Raw genomic sequence first — 19,897 nt, 5'->3', positions numbered from 1 at the left:
AAGTTAATGTATTTTTGTGACGCCTCATATTTACTTAAATAAATAAACATTAGAATAAAACAATGGATAGAATGTTTCTTCGAAAATAACAAGAATGCCACTATGTATATTTTGAATAAAGTTATGAAAATGAAAAGATTTTTATTTATTTTTGTAATAATTAGGAAAAATGAAAGTTAAAAGGTTTTTAAAAATAATAAGAGTTTTATTATAGATTTTTTTTAAAGATTATAAAGTTTCTATTTTTCAGAAACGATCCAAAATGCAAATAGTTATTATTTTTAAAAAAACGGAAGGAGTACTAACTACATGAACAATCAATTATCATAAATAATTCGTATAAGTTGGAAACCAACCAAACCTCTTTATACTTAAAAGTTTGTATTGGAAAAAAGCAGGAATGAAATTATGAAATTAATTAACTGCTGTGAGAATTTTCATCGAATAATGTAGTACTTACATATGGACCAATTTGTAAAAATAAAACCTAACTTGTAATTCACCCCTTTTAAGGTTTATTGGAAGAAAAGTAAAAACATAATCAATTTCTATAAAAACTCGACCTTTAAGAGCTGAAGCCGAAGCTTCAAGTTTTATTCAACACCAAAAACACTATCAATCGAAGAAGAGAAGAGATGGCAAGGGATAGCTGTCTGACGCGAATTACGGCGGGCTTCGCCATCGGAGGAGCTGTCGGCGGCGCTGTGGGTATGACCCCCTAATTCTCTTATAACCCTATCTGCAACAATTTCTCCCTCTTTCTCAATTAAATCCCTACGGAAACAGTATCATATGCTTCGGTTTTTAATTATCGTATTACAGTTTATCAAATGCCTAGGTCATGGAGAGAATGTGTTCAATTCCTGCTTTTAAAATTTTTAATTGTTTTATGCTGTTTTTTGAAACCTAATTGAGGACTATGGAGTTAGCTTAAATTAGGCTTTTTCTGAAGCAGCACAAGTTTTTATCCCCAATTTGAATGAATCATAACAACTTGATCCTGTTTAATTGGTTATCTGAATGTTAGTATTCATCAACTGATGGTAATGTTATCATCTACAGGTGCGGTTTATGGAACTTATGATGCTATAAGATCTAAGGTGATTTTTTTCCTTCTGCCTTCTGCTTTTTAAAAGCATAAAATTCATGCCGTTTTAAAAAAAAAAAACTATAATTATCTTGAGCAACAGAGGGAGTGTGGTCTATGTCATTTCAATGCTTCCCTTTTTCTTACAATTTTTTGGATTAAGTATCGATCCAAATTGAACTACTTATAGTATTAAATTGGCGCGTATCTTAATGTTGTTTGCGTGCTGGATGGGATTTTAAGAGAAAACCGATGACCGAGCTTTGATGATGCTATTTTTCATATATCCTTTGTTGTAGTCAGCATCTATAAATGTATAAACATTACCTTTTTGAATACCTGAATCATATGATATTTTGATGCTTGATGATGGTTGAAATCCATTAAGAGATCTGGAGACAAAATCGTTAGGCTGTCTGTTTTGTTTTCCATTTAACCTACAAAGTATGGATCCAAATTGAACTACTTATAGTATTAAATTGGGGCGTATCTTAGTGTTGTTCGTGTGCTGGATGGGATCGATGATGCTATTTTTCCCGCCACTTTGATCTATCCTTTGTTGTAGTCAGCATCTATAAACGTATAAACATTACCTTTTTGAATACCTGAATCATATGATATATTGATACTTGATGATGGAGATCTGGAGACAATATCCTTAGGGTATCTGTTTTATTTTCCATTTAACCTACAACGTAGCTAGGGTTTGGAACCAGTTAAGTTGCATCGCTGCTCTTATATATGTGACATTGGGAACCATGGTTCCTGTTTATTTACGTCTATGCAATGAAGGGGCCAAACATCCTGCTGAATGGAAAGATGGTTTTGGATTATTTATAGTTCTTAATACACTTTAAAAATTTGTTAATCCATCCTTTGCTCTACATGTTGAATACTTTCTGAAATGGAGGTTTTGGAGAGAGTTGCCCTGTTTGATAATGCCAGATAATGAGTTCGTTAACGTTTCTTTTGAAATATGCTACATAGTTCCTTTGGTATTAATGGTGCAATAATGTTCTTATTTGTATTACATATGTGTGCAATAATTTTTTTACTCCTTTTATTTTTCACCAGATTATTAGTTCGGCCATTTTAGTTGGCTTTCTCTGTCACCATGATCATCTTTCAGATATTCATCTGTATATGTAAAACTTCTTCAACTGCCTTTAAGATATTACACACCATACTGAGTGCTACTGGAGACGTGAATATATTAATTTACATCTTCCAGCGTGAAGTGTGTATTTTTAGTGAAACAAAGGTGTGACTTTTTGTTTCTTTGTTTCTTGACTGACGTTAATGGTAGATTTTGATAATCTGACAATGCAGGTTCCGGGTCTTCTAAAAGTACGGTACATTGGGCAGACGACGGTCGGTAGTGCTGCTGTTTTTGGTCTTTTCCTTGGAGCTGGAAGCTTAATACACTGTGGCAAATCTTATTAGGGCTCATTTGTTAAATAAGTAAGCACTTGGGTTTGGAGAACTGTCTGGATCACATCCCGTCGTCGGGTATAGATGATATATTTCATCTTAGCCTAGATTTCTTGGTCTTTTTCCTGCCTAAGTTAATGTTTTCTTTTCTTGAATTTCCTTTTGTTTTTTTTATTATGAATAACCTAAACGTTTATAAGGGCATTAGCAATGGGGCGCCCTAAGGCGCGCCCTAAGGCGCGCCCTATGGCGCGCCACGTCAGCAGTTTTATCCTCCTACCTCCCCACCTGCAGTGGGGCGCCCTAAGGCGCGCCCTAAGGCGCGCCCTATGGCGCGCCACATCATCATTTTATTTATTTGTTTAATTGATTTAAATGTTTTCAACTAACAATTAATAACGAGTAAATAAAAAGGTCGAAATAACAAACGGGGACACATTAATAAAAAAAGAAGTTACACCGTTCAACTTACAAAAAAAAAAACTAAGTCGGTGCAATTCCCAACTTCCGACGCAGTTCATCTATCAATGCCCGGAGGTATTCGGCTTCGTCGGGGTCGGTACACTTCTTGAGGGCCTTGTGCGTCTCCAACAACGTCCTCGCCATCGACGCTGTCGCCAACGACGAATACACTTCGGCTGCCTGGGGCGGGAGCATTTCCGGGAGCGGAGGTGGGGTTGCAGCGGTCGAGGATGAGGTCGCGGCCGCCTTCCCTTTGGCCTTCGCAGCCTTGACGCCGGGAGGACGTCGGGAGGACATCGGTGTGCCGGAACCGCTGTCGTCCACGTACAACCGGTTGAGGTCAACCGGTTGATTGCCGCTGCCGCTGCTCGTGTAACCACCAACTTCGGTGGTCTTCATCCTCTTTGTCATTTGAGTTATTACAAACCCAGTGCTTATATTTAAGTTCTTTATTTTTTGGTTTGTGGTTTATGTTTTGTATTTTTTGGTTTGTGGTTTTCTTGTGAAATCATAATAAAGTATGCCAACTTACAATTGCAAAACAAAAGAGCTGAGTCGAACTAATGAAGCAAATTGCGAGTAATAAGTATAATATAGGAAATGCAACATCCACTAGTACACAAGCATTGAATCTAAGGCTTTATCACATCACACCAAAACTAAACTTCAACATCCAATATGAATGGTAGTTTTGCCCAACAAATTACTAGGTTAGCAGTTAGCAAAACTGATCACAAAACTATCAGCTTTTTACTTGACAGTAAGTTTGATTGTCAATCAAACATGCTACAGAATCCATGTCCTTACGCAAAATGCATTTCATGTTGCCACACTCTTAGATATCATCGTCATCGCCTTCCTTGAGCACTAATTCGACTGCCTCAAACTCTAATACAGAAGGACAGGGCAGAGGACACTCCTGATGGAGTGGTGAAGGAAGAGACTTCCAACAAGGCTTGAACCAATCAGAAAACTCTAGCATGGATAACTCTTCCAATTTGAGATAGCAGTTGTCAGGATCTCGATCACCCTACAAGAAGATATAAGCATGACATATCTCAACATCTGTCTATGGTTAATGCAACCGTATCACAGCAAGGTGCATACCTTTGTCTGTTCCATTACCATGTATGTCGAACCTGCATCATCTCACCCAACAGAAAAAGGCCAGGAAATCAATGAATGTGCAGAACTTTACAGGATTGGTATGGATTGAGATCATAGTGGTATGACAGTAATAAAAAAATATGACATGTAGCACCTCCAAAATAATACTAGCACTTTGAGAATAGACACGCTTGGTCTGGAGAACTTATTCAAAGATCAGTTTAGGTCCAAAATGCTGTCATTACCTCCGGATGAACGGCAAGAAATGAGGGAAACAAGATATTTCATTTTTTTCTTTCAAGAAGAAGTAATATCTAGGACATGTCTGCTCTATTTTTACTACTGTCTTATTGATGAAGAGCAATTGAATAGCTTTCAAGTTGACATGCTTTTTGAAGAATCACATATAACTACATGACAGTCTTTGAACAAGAAAGGAACATACAAGCACTAAAGTTTCGAACCTTTTAGGTTTGTGTTATATCTAACAATGATAAAAGATGAAGTGAATGTGACATTGACATATAACCAAGTATTATGAGTTTAAACAGGTTACCATGTCCAGGAAGAACTGTGTCTAAGAAATTAAGCTCTGATACTGCTGCAGCAGCTTTTTGCGCATCAATGCACTTCCTGTGGTCGTGCAAGAAACCTTCTTCCTCAATGTTAAGATTCTCATTAACCGAAATCTTTTTCTTGGACAGTGCCTCACACTCAAAAACTTTCTGATTCGAAAATCCAATTTCAGCAACTTTAAACTGTTTCTTTCCTGACTTTTTACTCTGTGAGGTCTCACGATGAATTGATGACTTATTAGTAATGTCATTCAGAGCTTTACGACTCTCGCGTGCAAATCCACCCTTTTTTGACAATGGTCTGGATGTCTTCGATTTGCCATCAGTAGTGACTTCTACAAAATGGAATCAGTATAGTTTACATAAAGAGTACACAAAAATACTAGGCTCTGTATACCAAATAAAGTTTCTATCGCTTATGAAGCATCAAGTGTGCTTGAAATTAAGCAAAACGGATCCTACAATTAAAATAGGCCAAATACGCAATGAGGTCAAAGCAAGGTAGTACAGAAGATGAACTATTATTACTTTTACGGTGGATGACAGAATTTTCATCTTGGATGCTCAACGGTTTTAGCTTGAGAGGTCTTTCCATATTTCATCAACACACTGCAAACACACACAAAAATATTACTATTAATTGAAAAAACATACAAAAATCAATCTGACAAAGAAAAATCAGAATGTTAGATAACATTGTCAACCTCTCACAGTTCAAAATTATCAATATGAAAAAGCCTTTCAACACGAAATCAGGAGCATAGAAAAAGGAAATCTCAACTGAGCGAAAATCATATCGTGGAAGGAAATCTCGGCTAAGGCGTTTCGGATTTTTTTAAGGGAAATAATTGATCCAATTTCTCCATTCTTTTTACAACACGAAAAAATCACAGCCTTTTGAATTCCTTCGTTTGCTTATCTAATTTCACACTCACAATGAAAATGATACATGAAAATTCAGTTGAGGTTCATCACAAGAGATAGGTCGCAGCTTCAAAATAAATCAGTAAAACTCCCAAGGGCATTTGTGCTGATTTAGAGGTCAAAATCCCAAACAACGAAAATAAACAAACAGTAAAGAAGTTCATAGTCGATAGATGGAAATCGAAACGCAAAAGTGCACCTGATGTTTCTGGAATGAATTCGATGAAAATCGCGTGTGTGAGAGAGAGAGAGAGAGAGAGAGAGGAGGAGGAATGGGCGGGAAGGATGATGCCATTGCAATGGTTATTGATTGCTCTTCGCTGGGCCTGGGCCTGGTCTTGGCCACAGATGAGTTTTTATAGAGCTGACAATTTCGTCACTAACATAAAAATCTGATACGAACACGCACAGATTGAACCGTTAAGAACTCGATAATTTCAAGTTGAGTTCGATTTGGATTCTATTGGGTCCATGTAACCCGTTACAAAAATAATATTGTTATTTAATTATTTAAAAATTCCATGCTTAAGTTTTACTTCCTACCTCCCCTAAAAATAGAAACTCTTTCCTTTTCGGTTTGCCCTCTAAAAATAAAAACTTTCTATTTAAGGAAATTTCTTTCTCTAATCTGGCGGGACCCATTTTCCACTAACACAATTTTACATTAAAACTTGTGTCATTTTAAAAGTTTCTATTTTTAAGGAGCGGAGAGAGTATATTATAGTACTCCCTTAGTCCCAATTAAGTTGAGTCGTATTCGTCTTTGGAATGTCCCAACTAAGTTGAGTCATTTCCTTTTTTAACAAAGAACAAAACATCCAATCACTCTTACTTTATTCCAATATCTACTTTACTCTCTCTTTAGAGCATCCTCGGTGGTGCGGATGTCCTGGCGGACATCCCCACGAACATCCCAAAAACACCTCCTGCCACGTCATAAGGACTTCACACTGCACTGCCACGTCATAAGGACATCCCACTGCACAGTGGCGGACATCCCCAAGAACATCCCGACGGACTTCCCACAATAATAAAAATTCACAAATTCACCAAATTAAACAATTTACGAAATTAAAATTTTGACACGGATACGGAGAAATTGCAACCACTTTATTTTAAAAAAAACTCACATAGTACAAAAAAAACATACATAATTATTAAAAAAATTTACATAGTTAAAAAAAACCGTCGTCTCACTCCTCGGATTCCCCGCCGCCATTACCCTCGTCGTCCCCGCCAGTAGTCCCCTCGTCGCCACTCTCCGCCATGTCTCCCAACCCCAAATCGCGCCGCATACTGTTGATGATATCCTTCAGCGATGACCTGTAATGGCGCTTCGGCCAGCCAGATTCAACACCCGCAGTAAACTTGGCCGAAGACTGCACCACAAGATACACCTCCCAATATTTGAATTCCCCGAAGCCCGCCGCAGCGTCTATGAACTGATGGTGAGACAGAAGCTTCACATCCTCGGCAGACATGCCGTTGGTTGCCGAGCGGAGGTTGTTTGTGTAAATGCCGGCGAATCGGCTGAGCTGCCTCTTCAGCCGCTCCCACTGTTTCCGGCATTGCTCTCCGTTGTGAGGCTTCCCCCCTGGCGGTTTGAATTTGAGGCAGCTTTGGCTAATGCGCCACCACATCTTGTCGATATGCTGGTTAGCCCCGATATATGGATCATCCACTATACTGATCCACGCCTTCGCAAGCGCGATGCACTCCTCTGTGCTCCAGACGGTCCTCTTTTTCCCGCTGGATCCCTCCCCCACATCAGCGGCCACCGCCTCACCATCGTACCCCGTCGCAGCCGAGGTAGTGCCCCGTCCCTTGCCCCTCCCTCTCCCTGTCATCCCCCTCCTCCCTGTCGCCGTTGGTGCGTCTGTGGGAGAATCCCGGATCGGAGATAGCCCCAACTCCTCCATCGAGAACGTCTCGATGCCAGTGAAGTGAGTCTCGAGAGGAGTACTCGGGGGTATTCCGTCGACAGTAAATCCATATAGGGGCGATAGACATTGTCCACCGGTGATTGGGGGACCCCCTGCATACTCCCCCCGCAGTGACAGGCGAGCCCTGCATCATCCCCGGCATCATCATCCCGGGAATCTGGGGCGGCATCATCCCCGGCATTAGGGTCATTCCGGCACTCACCCCGGGCATTTGGGGCATCATCTCATACCAAGGCAGGTACATGTTGTAGTACCCGGGCATAATCCCCGCCGTCATTTGGGATTGGGGCATCATCCCCGCCATTCCGGACATCGTGGCAGACATTGGGGTACTTCCAACGGGAAAGATCGGTCCCTGTGACTCGCTCGTGGCAGGAGAATCACTATCGTGGTGCTCCATTTATCTTCGAAAGAAAAGTATTTAGAGAGAGATACTCGTTAATACAAGTGGGGCGAATGAAATGAAATTCAACGAGCCGTATTTATAGAATTTTCAAAAAAAAATTAATAAAAAAATCGGGACGTCCGCGCGGACGTCCGTAAGGACGTTGCCACGGACGTCCTGGGAACGCCATGGAACTCCGGTGTCCGCATCGGACGTGCATATCCGCGTCACCTTTGCACAATGGCGGACGTCCCGCGCGGACGTCCGTCGGGACGGGCGCCATTGCGGATGCTCTTATCTTTCCTACTTTATTCTTCTCTCCTACTTTTCAACACAATTTCTTAATATCCGTGTCCAAAAGTTATGTCTTAACTAAGTTGAGACAAAGGGGGTAGGTTTTTGTAAATCAGGTTCAAATCGAATTTTTATCATGTAAATCAATGTTTGAGTAAGTGTTATTATCGTGTCATGTCAACACAATATATCATGTCGATAATAAGTTTGTGTATGTGGGTCGAGTTCGGGTTGAGAGTTCCATTTCCACATATATATTTTGCCCTCCAAGATAATTTCTTAGCTATGCCACTGGGTTATCATTATTACCCAATATAATATTTTTTATAACAAAAACAGGCCTTAGCTCAATATAAGATTTACCCCTTTCGTGAACCAAAATTCTATTTTTGGTGTAAAATTATGATAGTTTCCGAGTTGTAATCTTCAAAAGGTTAATATGTTTATAGAATTGGTCACACATTATACCTTTGTGATGCTATTTTAACCGCCTTTCCAATCAAGCTGTTATGAAATCTTTCTTTCTGACCTTCAACTTTGTCTAATTTACAGAATATTTACATCACTTGCGTCATTACATATCTTGTTTCAGATCACCACTAGTTTGTGTGTATTGCCATAGGAGTCGAATGATAGTGATGTCATCAAAAAGTTTGAGAGAGATGTGAGCAAAATTCAACTGCAATCCTCTAGTGACACAAAACAAGTAAGACATGATCAAAGTAAAACACAAAGCAACAGTAAAAACAAACAGAAGAGATACATAATAGAGAGGAGAAAAAGCAGTAGAAATGATTGTGTAGATAGGAATTTGGTTAATAGAATATACATGGGAAGGGAAGGGAAGGGAAGGGAAATAAGTGCTCACAAATAGAGCCATCACCCTACCAAGAATTTACAAATTTCTCACCCTCAAACGTCAAACCCCACGCAACGCTCTTCTGGGGAAAAAATTGATAAACCACTGTCAACATCAAGAAGAATATTAGAAGAGGTTAAAACCCCCTAAAAAATAAGAAGAGATCAAACCAAGACACCAAGATTAGACAGCTTTCCTCCCCTACCCTCCAAACATCACTATAACTCTTGTAACTGAAGCAAGAGACTGAGGGCAGAACCGACAACAGCAAAAAGAAAAAAATCCATATACATACACAAGGTGCATTGTTAATGTCCCAAGTCCTCACTAGCTATGCCAACACTTGATTTGTCAACCATCCGCACATTGTATCGTTCGTATACTCTTGCCCGGTTCTCTGCCCACCATGTTTCCGCTTGCTTCTCACTAAATCGCTTCCGACTGCATTCAAACATTTTCATAATCAAGAAGAATTTCCCCAAGCTTTGTATTTTTCAACTTATTAGCCTAAACTAATCATTTCACTTCTTCAAATAACAGACACTAACACAGTTTATAATTACTACTATAACCAAAAAACCAAAGGATATTAAACTCAAAACTACTGCTCCTACACAATTAAAATCATGGGCCATAAGCAGAGGCCTTAACAAACACAATGGGGCAATGACATGCAAAAATAAAAAAATGGTGCCACTTCACTACGCAATGACTGTGCAGTTATACCGGACATATTAGTAAACATTAACATAGAAGGTATTGTATGGCTGAATGCAACATACCTGAAACGAACTCGCTTCAGATCTTTGAGCCCTCCAGGTAAGGAGGTAAGAGTGATATAAACACCTTGCTCATCTTGCTCAACCCACTCATTTTCGCTACGAGTATCACTTTCTTTTGTTCTATTACCATTTCTTGTAACATCTGTATGTGCTGGTCTGCTGTGACCCAAACTGCGATTACTTGCAGTACCAGACCCATTTGTCAGCAATGGGTTGTTTGACTCATTTGACTCCTGATCCAAGAAATTCGTTTGACCATTCACTCGATCGATGGAGGCATTTAAAACATCATTAGGTATTGAAGGGGCAACAAGTGGAATGAAGGGCGGAGATTTGCTGCTTCTGGTAGAACCCACAGGAAGTCTTTCAGCCATTTCTTTCAGCTGCATGAAAGAAAATACAATCAACTAAGAAAACTACAAAAATCAGTCAAAGAAGTTATTCTAGCAGCATATGAAATCATAGTATAGCTCTCGCGTACTCTTCATTCCCCCTGCTTTTCCATTTTATACAATGTCAATATAAATGAATCTATAGCAAAGCATAAATCTCAGTATCAGATATAAAAAGAAAATTTGAAGAGAGCAATAAAGCAAATATTCTCATTAGCTCCTAGACCATTTATTATCAGTGAGAACTTCAAAGACCATTTCAGAATAGTTAAAGAACCAGACTTTCATCCATCTAGCAGGATTATGTGAACCAGATTCCAGAGGCTATTGAGGAACAAGAAAAAGCCATTTAATTAGCTGCAACACTACACAGCAAAAATATCTTTAGCAGTATGAGCAACTTTGGATCAGGGATCTCTACTAATTTAAGTTGAAAATATTTCTTCAAGCAATATGGTAATGTATCTTGCCACAAAGATAAAGTGCTAAAAGGGAGTTGAAGTCTGGATCTTGCCCCACAGTTAGATAAGAGCAGAGAGGGCAACAGAGAGGTATGTAGTTCTTCCAGGTAGGTGACAATGTACAAGCTTGAGGGATGAAAGTATAGAAGAACAATGTCAAAGAGTGAAGTAATAGCAGTTATAGTGTTCTTGGATATGTGGGATTCAGATCTGTGAAAGCCAATATACATGTATATTATGTATGAACAGCTATGAAAACCTATGGAACTTCATATCAAAAATACTATTAGGATTGTTTGTTCCTGATATGTCATACCATCTGCCGAAACATTTGGGTATCCCCCCTCACATTAATTAGTAGTGTACAAAGGATGTAAGAACCACATATTATTTTAATTAAAAAAGGATGTACAAATAAAGTTGTCTTCAGTGCTAATTAACAGAATTAATTTTGTGCTGTCAAAAAAAGAAACAGATACAATTTCTTACAGAAAATACATACCAGCAAACATGTAAATTGTTATCTAGATTTTTATACAGAATTAATTTTCTTACCTGAGCAGTAAGTGATTTTATGACTTCTTTTGCAGCTTTGCACTTCGCAGTCTCTTCCCCTGCAATTGCTATTGCCTCCTTCAGCTGTGTAGTTGTTCTTTCTAGTTCTACTTCCTGAAGTTTAGCCTTCCGAGTGAGATTTTCTACCTGCACACAAAAATATTTGAATACTATCTGAGACTGAGGGCTATATAGTCAATGCACATGAAAGCTTTTATATCTGGCAGCTGCACATTAATTAGAGCACCACAATATATTTAGCTGAGACCTGAGAGTATTCCCACCTAAAAGAAAGAAATAGCATTCCTTGATAACAAGAATCAAAAGCAGAAATCGTTCAAATGAGCTTTGCTTATCCACTAAAGGAGAAAGCAATGGAAAAATCTATGTTGAGGTAAAGAAGTAGTAACACGTTCCTCAGAACAATTATTTCAAAAATGAACTTCAATTATAGCAGTTGCAGCACAACACTAGAAAAATATGAATTATTGAAGAAAATCCATCAATCTTCAGGGTGTATGCCCGGTTCAATATGAGTAAAAACGATCTACATCAATCTCCATGGACTTTAAATTAATTAACGTAGAATGTAGAATACATGCTAGTGATTTCAGAGAAAAGTAAAAGTTTGTCCACATAAACATTTATCGCGAGAGAAACTCAAAAGATTGCACTATGTAAGTCTAAGTTTAGTAACGGGTCTCCTATTCAGCACCATCACTTATCTAAGATAACCAGAGAGAGTGAGGCTGTGCACTATTAGCTTATTAAGGTAACATGAAAAACTTGTCCACCCTGTAACCCATAGGTTCATCTCCAACCCACAGAAGAGTTTAATGTGATGAGATAAACACGAAAAGGTGCATGTAAAGAGCACCACAAAGAAGTATATATATAAAAAGAAGTAGCAATAACATGGAACCAATTGCATAAAAGTTACCTGTGCTCTTAATTGGATAACTTCTTGGCTGAGGTTATCATTATTTGTCTTTGCCTCATCCAGAACAATCTTAGGTGATGTAAGTCCTCCTAGTGTAGGGGTTGGTGTGGTAGAACGAGGAGGACTGGCACGACGTGATATTGGTGATGTTGCTCGAGACACAATCCTCGAACCAGGAACTGAAGCTGAGAAGAACTTTTTGGATGAACCAAAAACAGGATTGAAAGACTTTGAGATATTAAGAGCCCCCCATTGGGAGTTTCCATTTGGGATTGGTGATACACGACTGCTATTGAATTCAAGCTTTTTGTTTCTTTTAGAGGATAGACTCTCCCCTTGTTTCAAAGGTTCCATAGAAGCAAACCTAGCTAGATTGGGGCGGGATCTTGTATCCAATTTCTCATCTTTATCTTTTGTATCGTTTATTCCCTGATTCATACTTGCTCTTCTACTTATTGATGACTGAGATGAAGTATCAATTTCAATAGCCTTTCTCAATTTACTGAAGCAATTATCACAAACACGGTACGGTTTATTTGGATTTGGTGCCATAGAAGCCCTGAGTGACTTCTTGCTGCTGCATGAATGACAAAAAACAAGACCACAGTTGTAACAGTTGTGACGCTTCCTTTTGAAGTTAAATGGCAGGCGGCAGCCAGAACACATGGACTGATCGACTCCGGAGACCCATTTATGAAGGCAGATAGCTGCAGTGAAATTAGTACCACAAGCAATACTCTTTACTTGCTTGTCTTTCAGAGCTTCAACCAGAGTTGGAAAATTTTGGTCGTTTGTATCCCCATGACCCAACCTACCATTTGCTCCCTTTCCCCATGTATAAACTTCAGTTCTTGAGGTCAACACAGCCACATGATAGGCACCACAAGCTATCTCCTCAACAAAACTCTTCCCAAGTCTTCCCTCAACACGACATGGGAGCTTCCCATCAGCTTGAGGGTTTCCCAGCTGTCCATACACTGGACTCCCCATGGCATATACATGTCCTGAGGTTGTAAGAGCCACGGTCATACTGTGCCCACAAGCAACTTGGCAAAAATTTGGTTCTACAAGAGCAGCAACACAGGTAGGAACAAGTTTTGATTCCTTATCACCATGTCCAAGTCGACCTTTGTCGCCGTCTCCCCATGTAAAAAGCTTACCTGAAGAACAGTTACTGGAACTTGAGCTTCCAACCATAACTTCAACAACTGCAGCAGTATGCCAAACACCACATGCTGCTCTTACAGTACGTAGACCCTTCAGGGATTCCACTTCTCGCGGCTTTGAAATACTTGCACGATCTCCATGACCAAGAACCGCAAAAGTTCCATCACCAAAAGTAAACAACTGCCCAGCAGAAGTCACAACAGCTGTATGCCAAGGCCCACATGAGATTGAGGAAACATGTATTCCCTCCAGTGGCCCATTTACTCTTTTTGGCACCCAATGGCTAACTTCATTTCCATGCCCTAGAAGGCCAAAATGACCATCACCCCAAGTGTACAAATCTCCTGAAAGTGTAACAGCACAAGAATGGTATTCACCACATGCAACAAGCTCAATATTTGTATTGCTGAGCCCATCAATTAGCTTCGGATGCAAGACATCGGCATCTACACCGTGGCCAAGCCTGCCTCCTAATTCCTCACCCCAAGAGAATATCTCTCCTTGCTTGGTCACAATGGCAGCATGTCGTCCGCCACAAGCTATGTTCTGAACATCTAATACAACTGCAGACTCCAACGCCTTGGGCAATAATGCATCCATTTTCACTACAAGACTACTCCCAACTCTGTGTGGTCCACCGCCAATAACACCATCCCCAGTGCCTTCTCCCCAAATGAAAACATCACCCAGGGCGTCACCATCATCATGACCAGAACCTTGACTTGATGAGCTTACAGCACTAGAAAGGCTCACGCGGAAGGCATCTACCCCCATTCCTTTCATGTGACCATGTATGCCATCAGAACCTCCAGAAGACACTGAATGTACCGAAGCACTAGTAGAATCTGAGGGGAAGAAACCCTTTGGAGGCACAGCATACATTATGGCATCGGAAAATACCTTATCCAGGCCATTTTTTGGAGGACTCTCATAAGGGCTGTGGAGACGAAGTTGATCACCACCATCCTGCTAAGATTTCAAGTTGCAAAAGTTTACTTTAAAAAAGGTTTAAAAAAAGGAAGGGAAAAAAGAGAGTGAAGAGCATACAGATGTCTAGACCATAAATCAGAAAAGAGGATGGAACAAGGCTATAGTAAAACACCACACCTTCTGCAAGATATCACCACTATCAAAGGGGGAGTGCAGCGGCGAACTTCTTCTTGTGTATGTTCTAGGACTAGTAGCTCCAGAAGAGATTCCATCACTCCTGGATTCTGTTCTCCACTTACGCTGGTGACCTCGTGAAATCAATGCCTTAAGGCCACTAAACCAGACTTCAGCTTCCTCCTTGTCCTTGCATATCTACAAAAGAAGAGGACAAAGTCCAAATTATATGATCAGTGAAAGATTGATGGCCCGAATATAGTATTTTCAAAAGAACTTGGGGATCGCAAACAGAATCTTACCAAATCAAGTGATCTGTCATTGTATATAAGAGAAAAGGATTGATATTCTTTCTCAGGTCGTGGGTACCTTTGAAAAATTGGCTGGAACAGGAGACAAATAGTCAGAATAAAAGAAAGGCGATTAAAGCATGTAGCCAGAGATCTATAACAGGACCATGATTCCACGAATTACCTGAGCACATTCTACACAAATCAAAGAACAACTTCATACTGAGATAGCGTAAATCTCCAAAGATTAAGTTTAAGATTAAATGATCCAGTTTGTCACTTTATCTCTAAAAGATACATAAGGGTACCCCAAATATAACTCAGAAAAAGGTGGTTGAAAGGTTTGATTAGCCCAGCAATGAGAAATAGTCCTAAAAAACTACATCAATACTTTAACCTTTAAAGACAATAAACACTAGTCCCAAAGATCTGTTTTGACTCTAACAGGCTGAGGGACCACAGACTAGAGTATCCTGTGGTCATGTCAGATTTGCAGCATTATTTGACATATGAGTCTGCAGGGGCTAAATGACATGATGAACCATAAAAGTAAATTATAGGTATAACATGAAATGTTATTGTGCATAATCATTGAATAGGTGTCCAATAGGAAACTCACAGTCCGTTGTCCTGATATAATCCTGGACACATGACTAAGTTTAAGGTGTTTCTCCTCTTTCCCCGAAAACCATATGAGGACAGATTCATCCTGAAATAAAACAGATGCACAAGTTAAATGTTTCCAGTGTCATCGAGAAACGCCAGAACACAAATAGCATGTTAAAAGTGAAGTAATTATAAACAGCCAAACCATTATTTATATGATAAAATATTGTGCCATGGTTCAACAACAAAGCCAAATGTGATAAACACTTCTGATGATCAGGTTATCGTATGCTCATATTTGATTGTGTTCATCAGATTACAGAAATGAAAAGAACCTTCCAAAACTGTAAGAAAGGCTGTATCAAAACTTGCATTGATATAAAGGTAATAAAAGTTTGTGATAAAGTGCTTCTTTCGCCATCCAACTCAAGTCTAAAAACAAAACTAAAGCCCTAGCCGTCCATTCCAGCTCCCTTACTAGAGGAATAAATAGGAGATCAGAACATATCAAGCATCACTTATAAAGGAGTTATTTATCAGCCTACTGCCTATACTTTAATTTTGATCCCATGAATCGACAATGAAATTTGAGGCTTAATCTAAGATAGTAAATGCACAGCATAAAAATTATAAAATCTTAAAATGAAGGACATAAAGGTTCCATGATCATAACATATCGCTGTGTTCCCTTCTTCTATTATTATCTAATTCTGTTTCTTAGTATTTTTTTTCCTTTCTAAGTTTTTGCTAGTATATCAAATTATACCAGTAAAAACAATCATAAATCAATGCTCACTTTCACAAATCAATATTGCATAGTACATGATATAAGTCAAGAGACTGTGTGGCAAACTGGCATATCAATCAACGGCTACAGTGTATAGTTGGCCTTGAAGTACACAACCATCAAAAAATAAAAATGGATTCATGAACCATCAAAAACTTATTATTATTATTATTATTATTATTATTATTATTATTATTATTATTATTATAATAATTAAAGAGAGTAAAATATATATAAATAAAAAAACTGAAGACTATTGAAAATAATTGCATTTGCAATTAGATGTAAGGTCACAAAATAAAGTGCCACGCCAATGACAAGCTCAAACGCCGAAATCTTAAAAATCCAATGGGCTTACATTTGCCAGGCGGAAAGGACAAAATTTAGGTTTCCCTCTTCTTCCATACTTCAGTAAGTAAGCACCTTTCTTTAGAGCTGTGATAGCCTGCAGAAAAAATCAGCATATTTCAAAAGATTAGCATAGCCAGCATGGTTTACACAAAAACAAAGTCTATTATGAAGCTTATCAAAATAAATATGCAGCCAGTTGGATACGAGAAATGAAATAGCAAGATAACTGATTTTGTGCAGTTCCAGTTAAATATACAGAAACTAAGGAATCTAAAGAACAAATCCTTAAACTAAGAAATGAAAAACTCCAAGGTCAAATTAAATGTCAATGCAACATATCTGCACATCGAAGTTCCACTTTTCAAGCGTCAAGCAACCACAACTAAAAGAATAATTCCCATTAGAAGAACATGATGATTGAGTACCGAGAAAAAAAACACCATTGAGTTGTTAGGAATTTTAAGGAACGGAATATTTGAGCAATCACTTCATCATATGAAGTATTAAATCAATTGAGACTTCACTAGGAGCTATTCAGACACATGAAGATAGTACTAAACTACTAATTCATGTACCCAGAAAAGGAACCGCTGCTGCATAATTTGCAACAAAAATAGGCCGAAAGATATGAATGAAGGTCAACAAAGACTATCATCATCTTTAAACTTGGTCTAACGAGTCACATTCCATGTTTGGAAACATTGACCAATTTATCTTTAATTTGGATGAGCTATAAATGTATATGAGACAGACCAGAAATACAAATATAAGTATAGTTTGAATTTTGAAAGCAATGTGGTGATAACTGATAAGGCCACTACCCAGCAAACCAATCATGGGACTGCCAAGAGTCAGATTTACATAATGTTTGGCATACACATGAGGAAAATAATCAAGAAAACTTATTTACTCTTAAAGAAATTATCAGAAAATTTAAAAAATCCAGTCTAGTTTTTTCATGAGTTGATGTTGAAGTGTTCAAAGAAAAGCCTCGGAATTTTCTTATAGTTATAGCTTACTGATTCACTTCATGAGCATGCTTCCACATAACAATGCTAGTTTAAAAGTCTGGTGATCTACTTAGAAAAAAATACTCAGTAAAACCGAATAACCAGTCTCGACAAGCAGCGAATGAACCATTTTCTGCATAGAGTAACTTTAGCTATCAGTGCATTTGCATTACGCAGTAGACAAATTTACAAAAACAGAATACGACACCACATATATGCATAAGGAAAATTTGTTCAATTGTTCCAAGAGATTTAAAAAAAAAGGTCCAAACCATACCACGAAATGCATCAGAATGTGACAATACCTAATTTACTAGAAATCACGAAGCAACAGAGAAATTACTAGAGCTGAATCGAATAATCCGAGAGTTAAAAACGCTCATAGAAACCAAAAAGCAACAGCAAGCCAGTAAATTTATACTTGTTCGATATCCCTCTCGATTGGTCCACCAACTCTGCTGACGTCGGAGCTGCTCATCCTATCGGCGGCGCGTGACATGAAAACAAAAGATTCCGCTTTCCAGAACAAACCCTAAATGGAAACCCCCCATCCACTACCCACACTCATAAAATAGTCCACTGCCAGTCAACTGCGCGGCGTCGGGAGCAGAGTAGCCGCGCGAATTGCAGCGGAACAAGTGCGGAGGCCGCCAATTGCGGAGCAAACTTGATTTAGTAGGAGAGTGGGAGAATGAAGTAGTGAAATAATAGACGGCGTGTGGAATTGCAGCCGCGAAAGGCGAAGATGCGAGTAGTGAGAGAAAAGAGGAGATCAGGAGAAGGCGAGCTGAGTAAAACCCAATGGGTTTTTGATCTGATAATTAACAGTTTCTTTTGCAGCTCGACTGTGTAACAAAGCTATTCTGTGGAGAGGGAGAGAGAGAGAGGGGAAAAATTGTGGACTTGTGGAATTCCTTTTCCATTTTTCATTTTTTCTTTATGCATTGTGTGTGAAGAAAGTGGATTAAGCAATTTTTGGGATAATTGGACTCATTTTTAGAGCATCTCCAGTGGGCGGACATCCCACTAGGACATCCACTAGGACATCCCAAAAACACCTCCTGCCACGTCACTAGGACTTCCCATCCCACTGCCACGTCACTATGACATTCCCTGCACAATCCGCCCTTCCCATCGCCCTTCCCACTAGGACATCCCGCAATTAAAAAAAATCATACATTTACAAATAAAACAATTAACATTTACGGAAATAAAATTTGACCGAGAATACGAACGGGAAAAATTAACAACTTCATCGGAAAAAACATACATGATTCGAAAAAAAAAATTACATACTAATAAAAAAAAACTTCACACATTATCACGTCAACCCCTCCGAGTCCAAACCTCTTCGATGATATCCTGCTGAAGTCGAACATGGGCATCTGTTTGCCGCATGTCGGCAAATGCACGCAGCCGCGCGACCTCTCCATGAGGTACCCCCATATTCACATTCGCGGTGGCCACGCCGTGACTTGGACCTGCACCCGTATCATCTTCGTTGGTCCACTGAGTCAGCTCCGCAGCTTCATTTTCGACAATCATGTTGTGCATTATGATACATGCGTACATGATATCGCCGATGTTGGGAATATACCACTGCCGTGCAGAACCCTTCACAACCGCCCACCGACTCTGGAGCACACCAAATGCCCGCTCCACATCCTTGCGCGCTGCTTCCTGACGGCTCGCAAAGTATGTCTTCTTTTGTCCGAGCGGATGCTTGATTGACTTCACAAAGACGGGCCAGTTTGGGTATATCCCATCCGCCAAATAGTACTCCATATTATGCTGGTTGCCGTTGGCGACGAAACTGATGGCGGGACCAACGCCATTGCACTGAGCGTTGAACAGGGGCGACGACTGGAGAACGTTGATGTCGTTGTTGGACCCGGCGACTCCAAAATAAGCATGCCATATCCACAGCCGGTAGTCAGCTACAGCTTCAAGGATCATCGTGGGATGCTTGGCTTTGAAGTCGGTAGTGTACATCCCCTTCCAGGCGGCGGGGCAGTTCTTCCACTCCCAATGCATACAATCTATGATGCCCAACATCCCAGGGAACCCGTGCACCGACCCATGCATATCTATCAGCATCTGGCAGTCTTCGGGGCTCGGACTCCGAAGATACCGCTCCCCGAATATCGCTCTCACGCCCGCGCAAAAATTCTGCAGACACTCGACGGCTGTCGACTCGCCAATGTGGAGGTACTCGTCAAACATGTCGGCCGCGCCTCCATACGCCAGTTGTCTGATTGCGACAGTGCACTTCTGCAAGGGCGTGAGTCCGGGTTTGCCAGCTGCATCCTCTCTGATCCTAAAATACAGGTATCTTCTCTCTAAAGCACCCACGATGTGCAGAAACAGCGGACTATGCATCCTAAA

The 19,897-nt window shown here is 39.7% G+C and overlaps 3 protein-coding genes across 5 annotated transcripts; 1 reads left to right on the top strand and 2 right to left on the bottom strand.

The window, feature by feature from the left end:
* Positions 1 to 534: 534 nt before the first annotated feature.
* On the top strand, positions 535 to 2,717 carry LOC121746805 (reactive oxygen species modulator 1-like). Its single transcript, XM_042140736.1, has 3 exons — positions 535 to 708; positions 1,063 to 1,100; positions 2,417 to 2,717. Exons 1-3 carry the CDS (start codon positions 636 to 638, stop codon positions 2,528 to 2,530), a joined length of 225 nt encoding a protein of 74 aa, XP_041996670.1. The 5' UTR covers positions 535 to 635; the 3' UTR covers positions 2,531 to 2,717.
* A 923-nt stretch (positions 2,718 to 3,640) lies between these two features.
* Positions 3,641 to 5,908, bottom strand: LOC121746943 (protein PATRONUS 1-like). Its single transcript, XM_042140905.1, has 5 exons — positions 5,786 to 5,908; positions 5,191 to 5,271; positions 4,644 to 4,997; positions 4,088 to 4,119; positions 3,641 to 4,010 (listed from the first exon to the last, which is right to left on the bottom strand). Exons 2-5 carry the CDS (start codon positions 5,255 to 5,257, stop codon positions 3,816 to 3,818), a joined length of 648 nt encoding a protein of 215 aa, XP_041996839.1. The 5' UTR covers positions 5,258 to 5,271; positions 5,786 to 5,908; the 3' UTR covers positions 3,641 to 3,815.
* A 3,079-nt stretch (positions 5,909 to 8,987) lies between these two features.
* LOC121747820 (PH, RCC1 and FYVE domains-containing protein 1-like) lies at positions 8,988 to 18,437 on the bottom strand. 3 transcript variants are annotated; one of them, XM_042141943.1, is made up of 10 exons: positions 17,934 to 18,437; positions 16,510 to 16,596; positions 15,378 to 15,467; positions 14,771 to 14,851; positions 14,472 to 14,666; positions 12,198 to 14,333; positions 11,258 to 11,404; positions 9,850 to 10,232; positions 9,363 to 9,508; positions 8,988 to 9,172 (listed from the first exon to the last, which is right to left on the bottom strand). In XM_042141943.1, exons 1-9 carry the CDS (start codon positions 18,009 to 18,011, stop codon positions 9,376 to 9,378), a joined length of 3,330 nt encoding a protein of 1,109 aa, XP_041997877.1. In that variant the 5' UTR covers positions 18,012 to 18,437; the 3' UTR covers positions 8,988 to 9,172; positions 9,363 to 9,375. The 3 variants fall into 3 exon arrangements, with proteins under 3 accessions (XP_041997877.1, XP_041997876.1, XP_041997879.1); XM_042141942.1 differs by having other exon boundaries at positions 8,988 to 9,508; XM_042141945.1 differs by having other exon boundaries at positions 8,988 to 9,508; positions 12,198 to 14,330; positions 17,934 to 18,436.
* Positions 18,438 to 19,897: the final 1,460 nt, after the last annotated feature.

Source organism: Salvia splendens, chromosome 9 (genome assembly GCF_004379255.2).
Source record: "Salvia splendens isolate huo1 chromosome 9, SspV2, whole genome shotgun sequence".
NCBI classification, from domain to species: Eukaryota; Viridiplantae; Streptophyta; class Magnoliopsida; order Lamiales; family Lamiaceae; genus Salvia; species Salvia splendens.
The sequence above is the reverse complement of the archived record's forward strand: the minus strand, read 5'-3'. Positions and strand labels throughout refer to the sequence as shown.